General features: G+C 42.8%; 1 protein-coding gene across 1 annotated transcript; it reads left to right on the top strand.

The window, feature by feature from the left end:
• The first annotated feature begins 431 nt into the window (after window positions 1–431).
• CFAP52 (cilia and flagella associated protein 52) lies at window positions 432–22416 on the top strand. Its single transcript, XM_082212203.1, has 14 exons — window positions 432–577; window positions 2178–2377; window positions 4097–4233; window positions 5624–5752; window positions 7307–7406; window positions 7827–7943; window positions 14664–14764; window positions 15530–15700; window positions 18730–18878; window positions 19360–19505; window positions 19902–20053; window positions 20352–20454; window positions 20616–20727; window positions 21905–22416. Exons 1-14 carry the CDS (start codon window positions 493–495, stop codon window positions 22078–22080), a joined length of 1878 nt encoding a protein of 625 aa, XP_082068329.1. The 5' UTR covers window positions 432–492; the 3' UTR covers window positions 22081–22416.
• Window positions 22417–22838: the final 422 nt, after the last annotated feature.

The following is a 22838-nucleotide window of genomic DNA, read 5'->3' as shown; positions in this document are numbered from 1 at the left end:
CACGCCCCCTTTTCAAACATATACATTTGGAGAGGAGAGGGGGGGGGGGAAGACCTGAAATTCAGGACGAACAGTATCAAGACCGGGGTGCGGGGCAGGTGGCCACTGGCAGCCTGGAGAGCCCCTTCCGCACCCGCGTCTAAACAGCGTGCTTGGGTTATGATCTGGTCAGAAGGAGCCCTCGAGGTCTCCACTTAGGTGTCTGCAGGAGGAAGGAACTGCTATCCCACACAGCTAGAATGATGTCCGCTCTCGCCCGCCAACCGAGTAGCTTTGCGGGCGCCTCAAAAGGAGAAGGAACCAAGAGACGCGTCTCCTCCCGCGGGCCGAAGCCACGCTCGGCTTTCTTCGCTTCCACCAAAGAGGCGCCCGCCCGGGCGCGCGCAGAGGTCCTGGGGCAGAGGCGTGTGAGAGCGCGCGGGCCTCCTGCGCGCCTGCGCGGTTTCCTTGGCGACGGCCGTACACAGCCCCTGAGCACTGGAGGAGGAGGCCATGGCGGCCCTCCCGAACGGGGAGAGCGGGTCCACTAAGGAAGATCTGGAAGGCCTCCAGCTGGAGGCGATCATCGGCTTCAATGGTACCAGGCGAGAAGAGGGGCGGGGAGGTTGTGGCCTGTGCCCGAGTGAGGTGAAGGGGGCAGGGACGCTGAGTGTTCGCTCGCTGAAAGGAAAGGTGCCGGGGCTCAAAGTTGGGTGCCTGGAGAAGTGGGACGCCCCGGTTTCGGAAGCTGGTGAAGGGCCGTCTTACCCCAGGCTCAAGGGCACCTGCCTTCTTTCCTAGCTGAGGCTTTCAAAACCGCCTCTCGGAACTGTGGAATGGCGGGATATAAGTATTAAAAAAAATACTTCTGCACGTGCATATACCGTACTTTACCCGCCAGTTGTGGGGAAGGGGGGGGGTAGTGCTAATAAATCTAGCTTTCCCATTTCCATGCCTACATTTCCCATTTCCATTCTTGCTGCAGCAGCAAGACGTATAATTGACAGCGGCCGAGAGAAGTGGCCAAATCCAGTTTTCCAAGTCTCTCAATCAAGAATAAGCTTTCCTGTGACAAAGCTTGTGCCTCTTAGGGTTTTATACCAAACTGCTTTAACTGTTTTGTGCAATGGTTATTTTGTGAGTTGCTCTGAGCATACCAAGGGGAAAGTCTAACCAACACACAAAAATAAAACAACGTTCTGGGACATAACCTCAGTGAGCTTTGTTTACAGTCTATTGGAGTCTTTAGGGTGCAGTACCAAGAAATGAGAAGTGAGTTGGTTCAGGGGTCTGGATATGGAGGAGTGATCAGTTGCTGGGCTTTATTTGGTGTGCTTTTAAAGTCCTCTTGGAAGCAAACCAGATGCCCTCTCTGGCTGAAGGCATTCTCTGTAAGTCTGTAATATATTAAAGGAGGAGCTTATGTTCAGAATACTCGCCTTGGGGAACTTTCCATGAAAAGCAAACAATGGAAAACCAGCATTGGCGACTGGGCATTTTTTTACAGCAAGTGAGTACAATAGTTGCATTTTAAAGGGTTTAGTGGGGACATAAAATGTAGAGTTCAGTTCACAGAGTGAGTGAGACTTGTGAGTTTTGATTTGGAGGAAGCACAGAGTTGCAGGAAAAGATTTGAGCATCTATGTTTTTCAGCAATCCTGTTGCGGTTCAGGCTGCGGAATGGGAGCTCCTTCAGCATTCTCCCAGAAGCCACAACTGGAAAAAAATAGGTTAAATATTTAAAGCAACTGAGAACCACAACCTTCTATCTCTTAGATCTCTGCCCAAAGGTAGGGCGGACTGGGAGCCAATCTGTATGGATCAAAAAGGGTCTGAGCACAGAGTTCTGCCTTAAAACTTTAGGCTAGATCAAACTCTGTATTCAGTTCAGTATATTCCCTAATGCCTGGGAAGAGCAGAGTGGAATGAGAGATTGGGAGAAAATCTGAGTGGCAGGAAGCATTATCAAACACTTGTGAAGTGCAGAGCAGTCTGTATGCTGAGCAGCGTGGGTTAGCATGGAACAGACATCCTGTGCTCATACGGTTTTATCACGAACTGTCATTTACTGCATGTGGAAAGCAAAGTAGAAGGTATCTAAGAAGACCCCTCCCTCACCTCAGTGCAGCTAACTAATGCTCAGAGTTCCCTAGAGCATGACTCTGACTTTCTCTTTCATGTCCTTTCTTTGCTTACAGGGCATGTCCCCTTTGGCCTCATCTGCCACCCAGATCGAGAGCACCTCATCTACCCTTTGGGCTGCACAGTCATTGTCCAAGGCATAAATATTCGCACTCAGGCTTTTCTACATGGTCACACCAACAATGTCTCCTGTGTCACGGTTTCTTCAAGTGGATCCTATGTGGCTTCTGGTCAGATCACATTCATGGGATTCAAGGTGGATAAGGACACCTTTTAAAAAATGTATTGGACACCCAGTGGATGCTGCAAACAAAGACCTAGCAAAAGCATGGTTCTGATATCTGGTTTCTCAATACTGGCCTGGTTGTTTAGCCTTTAGGTTGTGTTGTGCCTACTGGTTTAGGTCCCATAACATTACACCCATGAGGAATACCTCTGAACAACCTTGTTTTATTTACTTTCATGTGGGCCCAGTGCAGTTGTAAACATGCAATTCGGAGGGGGATGTTTCAAGCCAAATTTTAAACAACAAGGAAGATGTTGAATTTCTGATTTACTTCATAGCATACCATGTGGCCCTGAGCAAATCACTTCAAGCAAGAGTGTCTAACCTGTGGTTCTCCATGTTGGCTTACAGCTCCCAGTATTCCTGACCATGCTGCCTGCAGCTGATGAGAGTTGGACCTCTAAAAATATCTGGAGGCCCACAGGTTAGCCATCTCTGCCTTAGAAACTTTTACTTCCTTATATGGAAGCCAACAGTGTTGCTTAATCCAGTGTTTCCCAACCGGTGTTCCGCGGCACACTAGTGTGCCGCGAGACGTTGCCTGGTGTGCCGTGGGAGGGAGGCGGGCGGCGAGAGGCAGGGCGGCGGCAGCGAGGAGAGGCCGCCCAGCGCGGGGCTCTCACCGTCTGCCTGCCTGGCTGCATGCGTGGCGCTGACGTCACGGGGCTGTAACGTGCCCCACATAGGCACACGCGGGGCGGCGAGCGAGCGAGCTCCCACATCCCATCGCCGACTCTGCACCAGAGCCCGCGGGGAAGGAGGCCATGTTCGCGGCGTGCGGGATCGCGGCCCCCCTCGCCCGCCTCCGGCCCGCTCCCCTCCCCCTGCACGCTGCCCTAGCCGTGCGGGTCTCCTCTCCCTGCGCCGCCGTCCCCTTTCCACATCCTAGGAGCCGCGGTCCGCCTTCCACCCCCGGGCCGCGGCGCAGCTCCCAGCCCGGGCTGGCCTCCGCCTCCTGGGACGCGCGCCCACCCCCGCGGCCCCCCAAACTTCGGAGCAACTCTCCAGACGCTTCTCCCCCGCCTCGGTCTCCCTCCTTTCCACTTCTCTTCCCCCCTTCCTTCCCTCTTTCTTTCTCTTTCTCTCCCACCCGCCTTTCCTTCTATTAACTTTCCTTTCCCCTTCCCATGTAGAACAGTCCCTGCAAATAAAAACCTAGCATATTTGGAAGAGGGATGCTAGCCTAACCATTACCTTCTATGCTGTTACTATTTTTTAATTTTTTTTTTACATAAGTAAAAAGTGACCTTTCCCCATCTGGCATGGTGGTGTGCCTCGAGATTTTTTTCATGAAACAAGTGTGCCTTTGCCCAAAAAAGGTTGGGAAACACTGGCTTAATCACTGTGTAAACACCTAGACTGAAGACTGAATAGAAACTTGACAATACTTTAAAAATATGGATCACGTCAAAGCATTCATGTTTTTCAGCACTTCTGCCTTGTGTCGATACATTCTTCTTGGCCCTGCCATTTGCCTTTAAAGTGAGATATGCTTGTGTTAGGTAACTGATTCACAGCAAGCTCTCTTACTCAGTAAGCCTGTAGCTGATCTGTAGGGCTGTTTAAGATGAGTTGTTTATGGCTTTTTAAATTTCATGTCTTGTTTTGTTCCAGTATCTTTCACATCACATGTTTTGGAACTGACCTAAGTGGTGTTAATATGCTGATACTTATTTTTGTGTGTTCCAGGCTGATATAATTTTATGGGATTACCAGAAAAAAGAGATGTTGACTCGGCTATCACTTCACAAGGGTAAAATTGAAAGTCTAGCATTCTCTCCAAATGACCTTTACCTAGTATCGCTGGGAGGTCAGGATGATGGAAGGTAACATTAATTGAAAAGTGGCTTTCTTTTTCTTTTTCATTATATAAACCAGGAATCAAATGTGAAGTAGATGACAACCCCTGTCTATGCCTGTCTGTCTATGTCTGTTTCCATTTATTTGCTTTGAGTTCTTTTCAGAACAACTCCAACATTACTTTTCCCTACTCATGTGTTTCCCAAAGATGCATGTGTGGAAGCTGGGAGAAATTAGCAGATGATGTATTTGTAATTTTGAAATGAGGCTGATATGCACAAGTGACAAAGCTGCTGCAAACTGGTCTGTCAGTTAAATGAGTCAAAATCATGTCTGACTGTTCTAGTTTTACTGTTTACACTGTTGGCCTTTCTATCTCTAACTCATCACACAAATGTAAGAGAAATATAAAAATAAGGGTTAAGAGAATCAGCCTTCAGTCTTTGTGAGTTAAGTAATAAAGCAGACTAAAATACAATGCCAATGGTGGGTGGGCTCCTGGAGGCCTGGTCACACACACACACACACACACACACACACACATTATTCACAATGGTGCTTGTTCTACCCTAACACTCCTGATTGACGCCAGCAAGTCTCACAACATCTAACTACTAAGTACTGTACATTGATACAGCAAAATACGTTAGGCTGGACACACACACCCCACCTTGATCTTAGTCCCAGTAAAGTGTATCTTCCCCCACCAGGTTTGGGTCCTGATAACAGTGTATCTGTCTGCAACACCTGAAATATTGGCATCAATATGTTTTGTGATGTTGCGGTGATGTTGTAGTCAATAGCCTCAGTCCTATTCACTGGCAAAGTTAAATTTACAGTCTAATTCTAAGGTACTCATGTCCCAAGGAATAGTCCAGATGAGATTCACTTCTACCCAACTATCTTTTGAGTGTCGGGTTTAACTTAGGGAGGGGGAGTGTTTCAAAATGGAAAAATCAGTTTCTTTAAAACAGCTATGTAACAAATGATGTCAAATGATGGTTTAGCGTTCAATGAGGAGTCAAGGAGCTCTTGTTCTCCATGGTTTTCTGCCTAGCTTCCTGATTTGAAACATTTTATCTGAACTGGCAACCTATAGTTTGTTCCTGCCCTGTAAATGGGAATCAGAAACCAGCATCTGAAAGCAGCAGGTGCAAGGGGAGGAGGATGGAGCACGCAAGACTGAGGCTCCTTGACTGCTTGTTTTTGTAATTCCATGCCATGGTTTGTTGTTATGCCTGAACCCAATTCTATGTGTCACGCTTCTAAGATTCTGATTTTGTGCATACTTACATTTGAGCCATAATTCAGTGGGAAGTTCTTCATTGTATTTTATCACGTTATGCTGTGAGCTGACCGGAGAACAATGTTAAATGAATGGATGACTGGCTAAAAATTATGTCCCCTTTTTGGCAGCGTGGTGGTGTGGAGCATCCCAAAGAAAGAGGCCATTTGCGGTAGCCCTGCTGCTGCACGTAGTGCTGGGAACCCTACCACACTGGTGTGTTCCAACTGCAGGGATGAAATGTTCATTACTGCTGGAAGGTATGGCTTTGTTTGTGACAAAGGCACCCATTTCATTTTAGAACTTCAAACTCTGCAAATATATTTCATTGTACAAGAGTGAATGGCAGGAATGCTGAATGAGGAAGAGAGTGGCTTCTCCTTCAGGGATCCTGAGTACAGTGGTACCTTGGTTCCCAAACTTAATCCGTTCCAGAAGTTTGTTTCAAAACCAAAGCGTTCTCAAACCAAGGGGTGCTTTCCCATAGAAAGTAATGCAAAATGGATTAATCTGTTCCAGACTTTTAAAAACAACCCCTAAAACAGCAATTTAACATTAATTTAAATATTTAATGAGACCATTGATCCATAAAATGAAAGCAACAATCAATGTACTGTACTATAAAATAAATAAGACAGGATTAAAAATGAAATTAATTTTTTTCTTTATGCACACTGATGATAGTCATCGTTTTGATGGGGGGCTTTTATCCATTTCTGCAGTCATACAATCAATCAATCAATCAATCAATCAATCAGTAGCTGAACTGGGTTCCACACAGTCACAAAAACAAGTCACAAAAATGAAGTCACAAGCCACAGTCACAAGTCAATCCCATTAAATGAAGAACAAATCACAGTCAAAAAAACAAAAAAAGCCACACAAACAGAAATGCAAAAAATGAGCAAAAACAAAAGTTCCAGATATCACCTCTGTGTTGCATGGGTGCTTGGGACTCAGCAGCTGACAGACTCAACAGGAAGCCTCTGATTAGCAGCGGGGAAACTCAATTTACAAACTGAACACACTCAACAGGAAGCGGAACATGTTCAGCTTCCAAGGCAAAGTTCACAAACTGGAACACCAGTGATCTATTTCCAAGTTGTTAATAAACTAAGCTGTTCTAAAACCAAGGTACCACTGTAGTAGTAATGATGGAATGGTTTTGGATTCCTGACAGACATTTCCACCAGTTTTAAACTTACCAGTGTATTGAGAAAGAGCTAAATCTTCAAATTTTGCGATTAACAAGAGGTTGTACAGCAGACACCTCCTATAACGTTTACAATGGCCGGGCAATGTAAAATTGCTCTGCACTGTGGCCTTTTAATACTGGAAGGAGGGTGTTTTTGAAATTGCTGGTTTCTTTCTTTCATCACCCATGGTATGCAATCATCTGCTTTAATAGAGAGTGAAGCAGAGGAATCAGTCACCTGCATTTTTGTTGGGGCTTGCTGTATCTTGAATGATTACTACTTATAGCCAATTGCAGGCAGTTTCCATAGAAAATAATGTAGCATGTGGGAGCTTTATGTTATGGTCAGAAAATATATTTATTTTCTCTGAAATGATCTAATCAAGCAACCAGTTCCACCTTCTGTCCCTGGATAACAAGAGAATAGAATGAGTTTGTGTTTAGCTTCTTAATACACTGCAGTGACACATCGTTAGTTGGCATATACTTTTCCAAAGGTGCCAGGCATTGGTAGGTGGAAGACAAATAGTAGATTCACCTTTGAATACTATGATCAAGAAATTTGTGTGACATTTTTTTCTATTTAGAGTCAATTTTGAAATATGTTTTTTGGCTGCAGTGGAACCATTCGCGTATGGGAATTGGATTTACCCAACAGAAAAATCCGACCAACTGAGTGTCAAACAGGGCAGCTGAAAAGAATAGTGACATGTGCTATGGTAAGCAGACTGCTGATCTAACAGTTGGATTGCTTTAGTGAACTCCGCTGTTGTGTTTTACTTTGCTGTCACTTGTTTCATTGCTTGGTAGTATTTTTTGGCAATTTAGTCTTTTTTTAATTGTGCCAAGTAAAAATATTTTTAGAAGGTGTGGGGTACGATTTAATAAATTAAGTAAATTTGTTGGCATCCATCTGTCTCCAAGTGTGTAAATAAATAAGCTGAACAGCAGTAGTGTCTGAGACATAAAGACACAGAAGAACTCCTTTCCCCCTGTGATTTCCAGGTCCTATGTGAGATGGCATCAAATTTCTATCCTATATTACTCAAAAGAAATTATGACAATGAATTTATGACTACTTGTCATCTTAAAAGGTGTGGCGTGTGCTTCTAATCTTTCTCCTCTTCATTCTTCCCCAGATGACTGATGATGACAGTTATTTTTATATTGGGACGTCCACTGGTGATGTCCTCAAACTCAATACAAAAAGCACATTGATGAGTACCTTTGGCCCAGTGAAGGAGAAATTCAGCCTGGTAAGTGGCTGCTGTGCTCCACCTCTCACTAGCAGAGAATGTAGTCATGCAGATAGTATAGCAACAACCAACTGTTGTAACCAGTGCTATATTTCCAGAAAAAGAGGTGCCAGAAACATGAACGTCTCCCTTGTTCTCTTATAATGGCAATGGCGCCCTCCTGAGAGGTTTCAGAACTGAGTTCCGGCTGAACAAAGGCCCTGGTTGTAACAAACATTTAGCAGGTGTCAGGTGACAAAGTGCCAGTATAGTTGCATCTGATCCTGTGTAAAACCCCTGACTTTGGGTGGACCCTTCATTCTGAGCAACTTGTTATTTGGGTGTAGACTGAGCTTACCTCCGCCTTGCCTTTTGGTATGTATCTGCAGGGAGGTTTAACCACTTACCTAGCTTCTTTTCTCTGGACTACCTGATAGTTGGGCATCGACTTGTTCACATCTCCAGTAAACTATGGTATGTCTAAGTGGCTATGGGCAAATCTCTCCCAACCTTTGTTTCCCACTGTAAAATGGGATCCCTAACAGTAAGTATTAGGACTATAGTAAACTGCCTTATACAAAGTCAGACAGTTTGCCTACCTAGTTCAGTACGGTCGTGCTAACTAGTCTAGCTGCTACTTGATCCTTTTAATTGTTGATGCCAGGGTTAGAGATGGGTCCTTCTGCATGAAAGACGTAACCCAAAGTTAATATCTCAGAACTGTTGTTAGGAGGAATGACAAAAGCACTAGTATTATGTATAGTAGAGTACAGGAATCTGGGCATGGGTTTCCTGACATAACACCTAGTAGGGTGCTAAATTTGTTCATATTTCTAACTGCTCCTCTGCCTACCTGACCAAATGGTAGCATCTTTGTGTGGGCAATTTTGAATACCTGGTGAAATTAATCTGTCCTTCCCAACACTCTCATAATTATATCAGCTCTTTTCCTCATTACATACACTGACTCTTGGCTATGTATCAGAATTCTAGTCTTTACATGTTTTCCGTTTGCTCTCTGTTGACATTTTTTCTCAGTCATATCTGTCCTCCCACTCATTTTTTCCTATGCATCCCCTTCATCCTAAGTCAGAATTGCTCCAGATCTGCTCTTGACTTCCCTTTCCCCATTCTCCCATTTCTATCTTTGTGTCTTGTGCTATGCTGATCCTGTGATTAGGAAAGCTTCCCCCTTCTCTCCTCCGTTCTTTCTGAAAACCTGCTTCATTAGCAAAGCTTTCCCTGAGTTACTCTAGACTCACCCTGATTTGATATTTCACTCACTGCTCTATGATACTTGCCTTTACATCATGTGCCTTTTGCAGATTATAAGCCTTCTAACTATGACTGTACAGCATCTGCATTGACTGGTACTGAATATTAAATGGTGAGAGGAGTAGCATCTCTTCTCTACAGAAGGGAGAAGGAAAGTACCATGTGGCTAGCAGTGTGATTATCTCCCCTCTCCATTCTAGTCTAATAAATGATGTCAATCAATTGGATGTGGACTGCTCACTTGGAGCACTCTTCCCTCAACTTGTACTCTCCAGAAATTGTTGGACTATAGCCCCCATCACTCTTAACCAATTATCTATGCTGGTTGGTGCTGATGGGGGTTGTAGTCCAACATCTGGAGGGCACCAGCTTGTGGAATGCTGACCTAGAGGAGTCTTGCTAACATAATCTATATGTGTTTTGCTCTATATCTGTTTGTGTGTGTGTTTTGCAGGATATGACTCTTGAGGCATTTTAAGATTAAACACATATTTCTATATGTTTATAGAGGATTAAACATGTAAGCTTTTGTGGACTAGAGCTTTGTTACATACATGAAGTAATAACTTGAAGGAAGGTACATTATTCTCTCTGCTATACTCATTGTATTTCATATAGATCTAGCCACAAAAATGTGTATGATGAAGTAGGCTCTATCCAACAAAAGCCTATGCCACAATATTTCTTTTAGCTTCTAAGATGTCCTAAGACTCTTTTTTAAAAATGGTATCAGGATTCATTCCTTTATCTTTTTCATCCCATCTTGCAAATAATTACAGTGGTACCTCGGGTTAAGTACTTAATACGTTCCGGAGGTCCGTACTTAACCTGAAACTGTTCTTAACCTGAAGCACGACTTTAGCTAATGGGGCCTCCTGCTGCTGCCGCGCCGCCGGGGCACAATTTCTGTTCTCATCCTGAAGCAAAGTTCTTAACCTGAAGCACTATTTCTGGGTTAACGGAGTCTGTAACCTGAAGCGTATGTAACCTGAAGCGTATGTAACCTGAGGTACCACTGTATCCCCTCCTGGGCCTGTGCTCATATCGTCATCGCTGTTGTCATCATCATCATCATCTTCATCAAGCAGCTTTGAGACAGCTTCCAGTCATAAAATAAGAAAATAAAAAAAATATTCAAAATCACAATAGCAAGCACAGTAAAACAACTGCAGTGTACTCAGACAGAATACGATACATGATCCAATCAGCAAAGTCAACAATACCCAATCACTTGAAGTCAGTGGTGCTCAATGTGCATGACATCACACTAGGGACAATTACTTTTTGTAGTGAGTAAATCAGTCATAATCTTTATTCAAAGGGAGATATATATTTGTTCATCAACTGTAATTTAGGAGCCTCATGTTCTGTTCTTTATAAGTCTTTTGCATAAATGACAAAATCTGATGACAGATGCAGAGCTTGGATGGTTCTTAACAGTTTGAGATGTGCAAGTTAATTCTTACTCATTTGCACAGACTAGATAGAAAAAGTATACTGTCCTTCAAATATTCTTTATTCTAGAGCCAGGCAGTAGTTTTCTAGAGCCAACGAAAACATTAGAAAGAGATTCTATTTCATGATAGTGTACTCCATTATCATAATGTCTGAAGGACCCAGGATATGCTACCTGTTAATGTATGACACACATGGGCCAGAGACATGTTAATGGTTGATTTGATAGCATAGGCCTATAAAACTGGAGCAGAACATCACAATCCAAATAATTGACATGAAGCAATATCTCCAGTCACCAAACACCTGTTAAATATTATTTATTTGCTATATCTTCACCTCTTCTTTCTCTAGTTTTCAGACTTATGAGAGATTCAGCCATATCATCAGAAGCACAAGACAGGCAATTGGTTTAATTAAAAAAAACAACCCTCAGCTTTCAGATGCAATGTACATGAAAACATGTTTTCTATAAAACATTGTAAATAGCACACAAGGAGACTCTCATGCTGGTTTCTGGAGCTCAGTACTTTATCAAATTTGCATCTCATTAGCAGAGCTTCCTAATTCATTTTAAATATAACAAACTATAGTAACATCTACTGAATGAAATGCTACAAAAAAATAAAAAGGTAAATAAAAATTAAAGCAAGTAACCTCATTCACATAAATCCCTTTATTTATTTAAGTTTTGAATATATTCCCCCATTAAATATGTAGCTGATTGTTTCCAGACTCCAAGTCCAGTCTTTAAGATCTTCAGGATAGGCCCTTCTTTCTGACCCTTCATCAGGGTAGCTGTTTCTTGAAGTAATATGTGAAAGGGCCTTCTTTGTGGTGACCCCCACTTACGGAATGCCCTTCCCTTCTGAAATATAGCTGGTACCAACCTTGTTTACTTAATGGTGTTCAGCTGATCTGTTAAACAATGGGGGTCAACTATAGTAGGTTTAAGACAGTTTAGAATAATATGTGATGGTTTGGACTATTATCTTTTATCTGCTTTCGTTCTTTGACTGGGATCTTTTTTAAAATCTTTTCATGCTGTAACGTGCCCTGGGATCATTAACTCGATGAAGGGTGGGCTTCAAATTTAAAAGAAATAAAACAAAACAATTATATTGCCATTTAAATCATTGGGATTTTTAATAGTTGGTTTAATAGGAAATGCATTGAAGCAGGCAGCAGAGATGTTCTCTACCGAGTTATCAATACTGTAACTATCTGGATATGGTTTTATTTTCAACTGACGATGAAAGATGCTTTAAAAGCAAAGTAAGGAAAAAGGCATTTCATTATAGACACATTGCAGCCTGAGTTATTCAAGTAAAAAGAAAGAATTGTGTGTCTTGGAAAGGGGTTATCAGAGATATTGGGATGTTTACATTTGAAAGCAATTAGGATGGATGCAGAGCTTCATTTTCCTGCAGGGAAATAAGTGAGCTTTATTTGGCTTGGAAGTTATCTCTTGTAATCGGAATCAGTCATGGCTGTGATTTCTTTGTGTAACAAGTAAATAATAAAAGAAAAGTTAAGCCATCCAGCAGCCTTTGTGTTTAGCTCACAAGGGAAATGGCAGGGTGTAAAGTGGAGTATTGCATCATTAATATGAACTACTGAACATTATGAATAACAAGTGTGGATTATAAAGCAATCTGCTTTCTCACTGTGATTCAAGGGACAGTCATCATAGGCAGGCCTTGTCCGTCTGAAGATTCTCTTTTTTGGTAGCTGTTAGTTGGTTTCTGATATGATTCCGTTGCAATAATTGGAACTTGCTTCCAAGTCAAGCTGTTTAGGATTGAGTGATGTCAGCAGTCTATCCAGGAAAATTAAAGCCCTGACGGGATTGTGTTAACACCACACATTACCTAGCAAGGTAGTAAAAGCCTGTCATCATGAAATTTCTCAAATGTAAGAGAGTTTATATGTAATTGTACCAACTGTGTCCCCCCCCCCTTCTTCAAACCAAGTCCTGTCTTAGGAAGTAGTATCCTGCAACATATCAAAAAACAGAGCTGATGCGGATTTGATATTTGGACACTTGTAAAGTCCCATTGACACCCCTAAGAAAGATTTGTGTTTAAAAGTAATCCTGCTTCTGCATAATAATTTATAGAGAGAAGGAACACCTACCATTTGGCTAATAATTTGTTCCACACCATTCACAGATGTTTCTTCTATGCCTCTTTGTTTTAGAAGGGCATTACATTTGGTAATTCAGTGGGAATTTCTGGAAGGCAGCAGAAATCACGTTTTTGGGTCATTTTCCTAAAAAAAACACCTCAACAATTTTTTGGGATGTCTGGATTTTTACTTCTTGAAATATGGCAACCCTACATCTTGGAACACTGAAACAATATGACATTTTCCAAACTGTTGCCCCTCCCCCCCAATATGTTTTTGACTACAACTCCCATCGACCCCAGACAGCAAACCTAATGGTCAGGGATAATGGGAGCTGTGTCTTCCAGATGTTTTGGACTGTCAGTTTGAGGAAGACTATGAGGTTGTGTTTGCCTGGTTAAAATTTACCCAGACTTCACAAGAGCTCTGCTCATAAATGTTCATGTGATTGGCTGCATATATGACAGGGGTGATGAACCTGTTATCTTCAAGATGATTTTGGACTACAATTCCTGTCTTCCCTGATCATTGGCCATTCTGGTTGGTGCTGGTGGGAGCTGAAATTCAACTGTCTTAAACTACAATAGCTCAAGGCTCATGGAAAGTTCAGCAGTGCCCCACCAAGATGCCAAGGCAGGAACTGAAAGCACTTGGAACACTTGCAGGACCTTGGATAGTTCCAATAGCCTTCCATGGTATCTTTGCAGCCTGCTGGTTTTTGAGGGACCTTGTTCTGCAGCCTTTTACCCCTATGGAGCTGGAAAGACAATGATGCACTGGGGGTCTCCTTCAAATTGGAAGAGACTGGCAAGGCTCTGTCCCTTAGCTGGGGCTGTGCTGTCCTGGAAGTTCTTCTGTCAAGGACAAAGATGAAGTCTTGTTCTTCTCTGCCACACAACTCATAGTCTTTGTGAGTTGTGGGTCATTATACCAACAACATCTGGTGGGCCTCAGGTTAGCCTCCTCTGCGATACAAATCAGACCTAAGATTGCTGAGGGTGTCCCATAGTGTTTGGCAGTAAAAACCTGGAAATTATCAAGGGAGGAGGAGAATCATCCATTGGTTCCCTATGCTGAAATAAATGCAGAAATGACAAATGGAGACATTTTGGGAAGAAGATAGAGGGCTGCATAAACTATTAAGCTGGTTCAGGAAGGAAGTTCTTATGTGACTGCTAAATGAGCAATGAAACACTCAGAGAGCACTCTCTTATCATGTAAATAATCTTAATGAAGACTTCTCGTCGTGATCTTCCTCTTACCTGCTTCACAGTCCTCCCTTCTTCATTGTCATTCAGCATTCTACATGTCCTGTCTATCCATTCTCAAAAGCTCATCCTGTTAATGTCCATCTCCTAAATTTATGTCTATATTTTCATGAATTAGATCTTAAACTCTAAAAGGCACTTGACATTCTATGTGACTTCTCAGGAAAAGGCTGACCTAAGTGCATGCAGTGTGAAGGGGAGACACACACCACCACCCAGAAAACTATTCAGGAAGAGACTGCTGAACCTCCCACTGTGAAGCTCCCACTTCCTGCAGATTCACACTTTGTGTTGGGGAATGCACATTTTATGTGCTTACCACAAATACTAGTGGACCACATAAAATGAATGTGCTTGTCTGTCCAGGGAGGTGGTGTCCAACCTGATATGAACAGAGCTGTAAAAGGTGTTTCTTTCCTTGGTTATTTTTACATTGTTGAATAACAACAACTTTCCCTCTTTTGATAAGTCAGCACTGGTAAAAGAGTAATCTTAATTGCATACATACCACCTCAGATTGCAAGGCAAATACTCTGATCTGTCCAATCATCCTGCACAAATACAGTGATTTGGCTAGCATATAAGTGTCTTAATCCTGCTTTTTTCCCCCCTACAGGGAGTGACATCTTTGCTATTGCTGAAGACGGGAGACTTAGTCATTGGTACAGGAGCTGGAATTGTAGCTCTTTGTTCAGAATCAAACTATAAAGTAATAAAGTGAGTTTCTGAACATTCATTAGCAAGGACATTAGTGCACCCTGGTAGTTGCATTCAATATGGAAATAATGTGTATGATTACATTATGCCACCTACTTTTTCCGTGGGGTGAAGTGAGTCAGTTTTGAATTTATTAAAACAAAATTTGAATTTTATTTTGAATGTCAAATACATTTAGTTGCTACTTTGTAAGCAGAGAAACTAGAGAATAGAGTGTTGGTGCTCTTAGCTAGACCACTAGAAAAGAGAGCTTTTGACTGGAAAATGAAATTAGAAGTTCCATTTTGTCAAGAGAGCTTCAGACCAAAATCACTAAATATGGATCTTTACACAAGAGTTGCTAGCTTAATTTGATGGCTTTCAGTTCACAAAATCCAATGCAGAACTATAGATTTGTTAAAGTGTATTCTTGTCATTCAGTTGTGCTCAAAAATAAACCAATTTTATTTTTCATCCAATTTCAGTTAATAGATTATGGAAAATATCCACAGCTTTTCCCCGGAACATGATTAAAAAAAAATCACAAAGAAGCATTAATAATATAACAACAACAACAATTAATAGGAGAAACAGGAACATTAAATGCTTCCTAATCTCTCAATTTACAGACCGAGTACTGAAGCCAGGTCCTACCATGGGCTATTGGTGGAAGAAAGGATAACAATGCCGAAAACAAACATTAACTTAAACAAGCAAGGCCTGAGTAGGATGAATGGTCTTTTAAAAAAGTCATTTTCAGTACCAAACTTTCTTTTGGCTTCACAGAAAAGTTCAGTTGGATGGTGCTGTCACATCCATCACGCCACGAGGGCAGGGGCACCAGTTTTTTGTGGGCACTGAGGAGGCACAGATTTATCGGTTCTCATATTCGGACTTTAGGGATGAGCTCATAGCCACCTGCCACAATGAGGCCATCCATGATATCATTTTCCCATAGTAAGTATGATCCAAAGAATCTTGTTAATCCTGCATATATGTACAAGGTACAGTGGGTTTGGTAGACAGCAATCTTTATCTTTTGGATGGTCCTGTATGTTCACTGACTTGCAAAGGGGGGCACTTACTTAGGGTTAGCAAAACCAGCTAGTAAACTGTAGGCTCTAGCCTGCAGGAAATTCCAGGAAGCAGGACAGACAAGAAAGCAAATGGGGTTGGAGGGTTGTAGTCTTAAACATCTGGTGTGCACTAGGTTGTGGTTTTACTATCTGATTCTTTGTAGGTTTTCTCTCTGCTTTCTCTGCATGGTTACAATAGCTCTGTCTTGGAGCTTTGGATAAGACGCCCTATGCTGACACTGCACAGAGACGTATCACAGCATTTCTGCTTATGTTATTTTCAAAGACATCGGCATGCAAACCAATGTGTTAAGATGCATGGGAAAACATAATGCACACATATGTTTTTTTCCCAGGAAAGATGTGAGCACACCCAGCAAAGAAATAATGTTGGAAGCAACCCTCAAGTTGGTGGTTCTTTCTAATAAGCCCAAGGTCTATTCAATCCCAGTGCTCTGGGTTTGGCACATTCTGGGGAAAAGAAGAGAATTTAGAGAATAGAATACTTTGGGCAAGGATGAATGGAAAGAGTCAGCTGGATACTCACATAATAGGAGCTTGGCGGGGGGGGGGGGGGTTACACTCTTGCCAGTGCTGCTCTCCAATAAAATTTGCTTTGCTCATTGATGTTTCAGCAAATATGGCCCTCACATTCTCTTACCTTTCTGTAATGACTAGACACCTGCCAAATTCTGCACTGCAAGTAGATTTATACACAGATTTATATGCACAGTCTTCTTCATGTTCTTTCTGGGTCTGCAAGGCCTTTGGAGCATTTCTGTGAAAAGATTCCATTTCATTTCTAAGGTGTCCTTTACATGCAACCCCCAGCTTCATGGAAGCTATTTTTTTCATGAAAAGTTCCCCTATAATTGGGGTTGTATGTAATTGATTCAGTCAGGTGTGCAGAATCACACTGATCCCATGAGAAAGACCCACTTCAATTGCCCCCACCATGTGGCCAATCTGTTCATGGAAATGTGGGAGCCACATTGGGAGAAATCTGATCCCAAGTAGCTGGGACAGTCATCCATTCATTTTATTTGTATGCCAATTTCCCACCCAAAATTCATGCTGAAAGCAGCTTACAACAAAGAAACAGGGATGCATTGCAGCCAGTTGAATGGCATTTTATTTATTGTTGCAAGTCTGACTGCCCTCTTTTCCATCTCTAAAGCGCTGAATGTAAATTAATCCATGGCTAGCACTGCAGTGGCAATGTTGTGTTTCACAAGGTGTTTTGCTTGGTTAGATTCTGGGTGTGCCATACGCTGTGCTGTCTGTCCTAGCTCATCATCTGTTTGAATTCCCCTCATGAATAGGCAGGTGAATTCCCATTTGCTGTCAGTACTGAGACCGTGACATTTCTTCGAAATGATGGTTCAGTTGCTGTCTCCTGCAAATGGAGCCTGGCAGTATGGGGCAGAAGGACACGGTGGGTTTTGTAGGCCACAGCTGTCTCCCTTGCCCTACCTTTCATGCAATGTCAAACATTTTGCTAAGTTACATCAAGACGAGTGCTGGGAACAATTGCAGGTCGCCCTTGTCATCGGAGTGCCAACAGACATATCTTCTGTTTAATGAGACAGCCCTGTGAGGTTTACAGTAATCTGACGCTTGCGTGTGATTCATGCCTCCTGTGTGAGAGCTGTTCAGATGAGCTTGATGGAATGGCTATTGTTTGCTTTCACTTGAATTACTCATCTCTTTTCTCTTTCTGAGCAGGATACAGTGCAACCTGTGAACTATTCTTTTCTGTCTTGACTTATTCTGAAATACTTCAAAGTGATTGTAGTATTCTACTGTTCTGTGTACAGAGGATGGACTGCTTGACTCTAGTATGAGATTGACAGAATAATGTTATTTTAAGCAAAGATTATGAGGGGTTATTTATTTGTTTAAGGCATTTATATACCACTTAATCATTATTATTCGGCTGGAAGCCATCCAGAGTGGCTGGGGAAACCCAGCCAGATAGGTGGGCTAGAAATATTATGATTATGATTATGATTATTTCTTCTAAGTGGAATGGAAGTAAAGAGCTCATGGGAGTAACGAAACATGACTGGAAGCTAAGGTGTGATAGCCAAAGCTGGGGCTTTAACATAATTAGCACATGCTTAGCACATTCTTAGCACATGTCTCTCTGTTGGGGAATTCGTGGGCCTACAAATGTTGCTGCACTGCAACTCCCATCATCCCTGACCATTGGCCATGCTGGCTGTGGTTGATGGGAAGTGGAGCTCAACAACATTGGGAGGGCAACAGGTTCCTCATCCCTGCTGTAAGGGCTTTCAGTCCAAGTCCAGCATTAGGGAAAGGGTTTGCCCTACCCCAGATCCAGCAACTCCTTTCAGCAGTCAACCTGGAGGTTTTGAACATGTGGAGGGGCAAATGTAACAAGTCCCTTACCTCTTTCTACTCACACCTGCTCCCTAGAGCTGCTGCTCTGGTTTCCATCAGAATTGCCCGGAACTAGTAATACACCAGTAGCACCAGTCAAAGTGGCAAGTAATAAGCTCACCCATTGAGTCATGGTATTCTACATGCTTCATATCTATTATCTTCTCTCACTGGGCAAATCACCAGATCTGTGACATTCAAGCTCTCATCCATTTCTGAATTACCTTGAGAGCCAGTTTGAAAGAGGTTAGATCTTATTCTCCATTATGGTCATTTAATTATCACTGTGTGGATTTGCTATAATGTGATTATAACATTCACTTTTGAGCTGGACTTAGACACGTCAAGTTTCTTCTCAAAATGACTATGTTGGGTGTTCTGAATGAGAAAGGCCTTCAGGGGAATATGGCCCAGTGGCTCAGCTCTGGCATTTTAATACTATGGTTATTGAGAGTTAGCAGCAATTCTGTTTGAATATTCCTAAGCCAGATTCTCTGCCTCCCATAGTGGTACATCTGACTTGTTTGCCACCTGCTCCAAGAATGATATCCGTGTGTGGTATACACCTGAAAACAGGGAGCTGCTACGAATAACAGTCCCCAACATGACCTGCCATGCCATAGATTTTATGAGGGATGGCAAGAGCATCATTTCAGGTAAATACATTCTACATGTTCCAGTTTATTGTAGAATTGTATCCACAGCCAGTTGCCCTATGTTTTAAATTGTCCTTCTGTCATTAGATTCTGCCCAGTGCTTTCTAAGGTCTTTGTAGAACTACTGCTGTTGCCTTATGGGTAATTGAGCTACAATTGTCCACTGCATAATTTGGAATCATGGAACGGAGAGAGAATAGTTTTGTTGAATCCCCACAGACCTAAACTCTGTGGCTGCAGCTTCTTACATAGAAATCACCTGCTGAAGAGTGATGCTGTGAGTGCCATATCTTTTCCTTAGCATTTTCCTTGGCGAGAGCAGGTCATTAAAGCCATGTTATCTGGACATTGGCGAGCTCTGTAGCAGAACTGTGCGCTTTCCTGCTGCTTCCAGCCATAATGACCGTGAAAGTAGCAAAAAAACCAGGTGAAGGAAGGAAAAGTAGAAGAGACTTAGCAAAATCTTTCTATATTATTTTAGCATGGAATGATGGGAAGATCCGTGCCTTCACCCCAGAAACTGGGCGGCTAATGTACGTGATCGAACATGCTCACAGCATGGGTGTGACGGCTGTGGCTACCACAAGTGACGGCAAAAGAATCATCAGTGGTGGAGGCGAAGGCCAGGTAATGAGCCCTCAAAGTCCTTGTATCTCCTTTGCAGATTTCACCAACTTTTGTACTGATGGATTCCTACCTACAACACATTTCTTTTTAATGAGACACATGGCCAGTTGTGTGCCATTGCATGCTGAATAACTGTGTGGTGTATATATCCTGTGGCAGAGCAGACCCAAGAGCCTATGAAGCTCAAGCTCCACGTTGAAATTTCATTTCAGCCATGAATGCTTTCTCCCAAGTAGCCTTAAGCAGACCAATTCCTCAACTATAGTCCACATTATAACAGGGGATAATGATACTGGCCCCAAAATATACGGGATATTTATAGATTGCCAAGATAAAGCACTTAGAGAAAGACACTATAAAAATGCATTTTCTGAAGATTCCGCTTTTGGGTTACAGGTGAGAGTATGGGAGGTTGGCAAGGAGACGCGCAAACTGGAAGAGGTCATGAAAGAGCACATCTCTTCTATTTCATGCATCAAGATCAAGAAAAATAACCAGGAGTGTGTCACGGCCAGTATCGACGGATCATGCATTATCTGGGATCTTGTGTAAGGCCCTTCTTGCTTGGAATCGTGGCTGTCTGCAGCCACAGTATTGTGCTAATTTCTTCTTTCAACTAAGAGGGTTATCTTGAAGAGACAAAAAAGAAAAGAAAAAGCAGGGTGGACTCCAGGGACTTCTGGGATTTCAGTGCATGCCTCTGCAGCTGAAGGGGACTTGGCTATTTTATAAATCACAGATCAGTAGATCAGGGTCTGAAAAGTAAGAGTTATTGGTGGAGGGCTCTGCTTAAACCTAACAATACGTAACCTCAGAAACACTGGGTGTTTTTCTCCCCACCCCCAGTCGCTTCATGAGGCGTCAGATGATCTTGGCCAACACCTTGTTCAAATGTGTGTGTTACCATCCTGATGAGCACCAGCTTATTACAAGTGGCACAGACCGGAAGGTGAGTAAAGGTTACACTGGGACACGAGCCCAGCAAGACGGGTTATTGCCTAAGTACCCGGCTGCATGTCTCAGACATCTCTTGGAGTAAATGTATGAAGTAGGTTACTTGTTGCTGCACAGAGGAAGGCTCTCTCACACAGGTTTTCTTCTGGTTTCTAGATTGGTTACTGGGAGGTGTTTGATGGGTCCCCAATCAGAGACCTGGAGGGTTCCCTGTCCGGTTCTATCAATGGGATGGATATTACATCAGATGGAATCGTCTTTGTCACTGGTAAGTTGAATTTTTAAAAATGAACCTTATACTGGAGAGGCATTGTTCTCCTTCTGCAGAGATACTTGCTCCTTTTCTCATTCATTCCTGACAAGATCTTGTGCTATTGAGAACTGAAACTAAAGAAATCAGATATACTCTGTAAAGGCCAGAAAGAAAATGAGATTTGACTTTGAAAAATGTGGTGGTGGGCTACTTCTGAAAGGCTGCAATCCTATACTCATTTACCTGGGAATAAGCTCAGTTGTACTCAATGGTGCTTAATTTTGAGTAGACTTGTATAGGCTTCTATGATAATCATTATCGTGAATGACTGCACTCTGAGGTCCCTGTTGAAATCCATTGTTGGATTAGGGAGTTGCTCCCCATAGTCTTCATTCATGTATCATGCTCGTGGCTCCCTTCCTCCATTCATGTTGCACAACTTACACTTCTGACTACCATTTTCCAGCCCATTTTAGCCCCAAAATTCATTCTATATATACTCTTTCTCTGAGTATGGATCCTTTTGGTTCCAAAATGGCACTACCCACACACAAAACAAAGGTATCAGCAGCCTTGGGGGAAGTCAAAGGTTTGCATAACTACAATAACTCTTTGGAAAATACCCCGAGGAGAGAGGAAACCCAAAGCAACTCACTGAGGGCTGAGTAGACTTAACTGGCTCAGAGTGCTGACTGTTAGAGGGGACAAAGTGGTGCAGATGACTTAATGATGGTGCTGATGGTTCTCCAACCTTTTGGGGCCTGGGAGTACGTTGGGAAAGCTAAGAACCTCTTCCTGCACCACAAAATAATTGATCAGACAGACAAAAGATGCAATGCTCAGAATCGCCTCCTCCCCCCAAAACCCAGGCAAAACATCCCCGTCCTCCCAAAACAAAAACATGGAAGAGGAAAGCAATTCCTCCCAACAAAATACCCCCAATCTTTTAAAAATAAAAATTGGGAGAGCCTTGGTAAGCATGAAGGGTTGTGTGTTGCCAAGGACACGTTGGTGCTGATGGATTAGAGACTCCTGAAATACATTGCCATGGGCAGGCTGCCTGGAACCTTGAGCAGGAGCTCTCCAAACTGCAGCATTTTGTTGCAGCTGCCCCTTTTCTTTGCTTATTCCTTCAGTGGATTGCTGGCAGTCTTTCACAAAGTCTAACCTTCCTTCCTTCTCTCCCCTTCAGGAGGTGATGACCACCTAGTGAAAGTGTGGGATTACAACGAGGGTGAAGTGATGTTTGTTGGGGTTGGCCACAGTGGCAGCATCACCCGCCTGAAGATCTGCCCTAACAACAAATACATTGTGAGCGTGAGCGCTGATGGTGCCATCCTTCGCTGGAAGTACCCCCATGTCCACTGACGCCTAAGAGCAGCTGCCGCTAGACAAAGATTCCAGTTCTGAACTGTTCTTTTTTAAGTTGATGTGCTTTTCAAAACTTAGAAGCCCTTGCTGCTCCTAAGGGAGATAATAGTTCATTTTGTTTGAAATAGTCAGACCTTCCTGTAGTATTATTGTCCATAGATCCAAGTGCCTATTGTCTGCATTGGTTTCAGTTGGTGCTTAATCACATGGCGCTGTGAACCCCAGGCCTGGCACATTCGTATTTATGCTTGTGATGTATTCTGTTTGAAATTTCAGTTCAGAAAACTGTGTCATGTCCCCCTCCTTCACAATATATTCTGTGTTGTGCAACTCCACCGCTCTGTGTGCATCTTTAATTCGCCTCTGCTAAAGAGACAAAAAGCTTAGAATCATAGCAGCAATTCCACATTTGGAAAGGCTCTCGAAAGCTATTGTGTTCCAGGATGCAGTGATGCATTGGAATGCTAACCCCAGCAGTCCCTGTCAAGATCAGAGTGTAGGAATCTGCCTTATGTGGAGATAGAAGATCGGTCCCTCCAGCTCAGGATTGTCTACATGGACAAGCAGCAGCTCTCCAGGTTGCAGATAGGAATTCTTGCTTGCTTGCAAGCTTCTGCATGTGTTCCAACACCACTGGCAGACCTCCATTTTTGGGGCCCTGAAGCTTGGGCAAATCACAACCCCTTTACAACATCTGTGCTATTGACTCTCAAACTTCGGGATTGTTGAAATATATACAACAACAAAAATAATCA

The sequence above is a fragment of the Podarcis vaucheri genome (assembly GCF_965113315.1).
Source record: "Podarcis vaucheri genome assembly, chromosome: 2".
Lineage (NCBI taxonomy): Eukaryota > Metazoa > Chordata > Lepidosauria > Squamata > Lacertidae > Podarcis > Podarcis vaucheri.
Note: the sequence above shows the minus strand (reverse complement) of the source record. Positions and strands in the feature narration are given on the sequence as shown.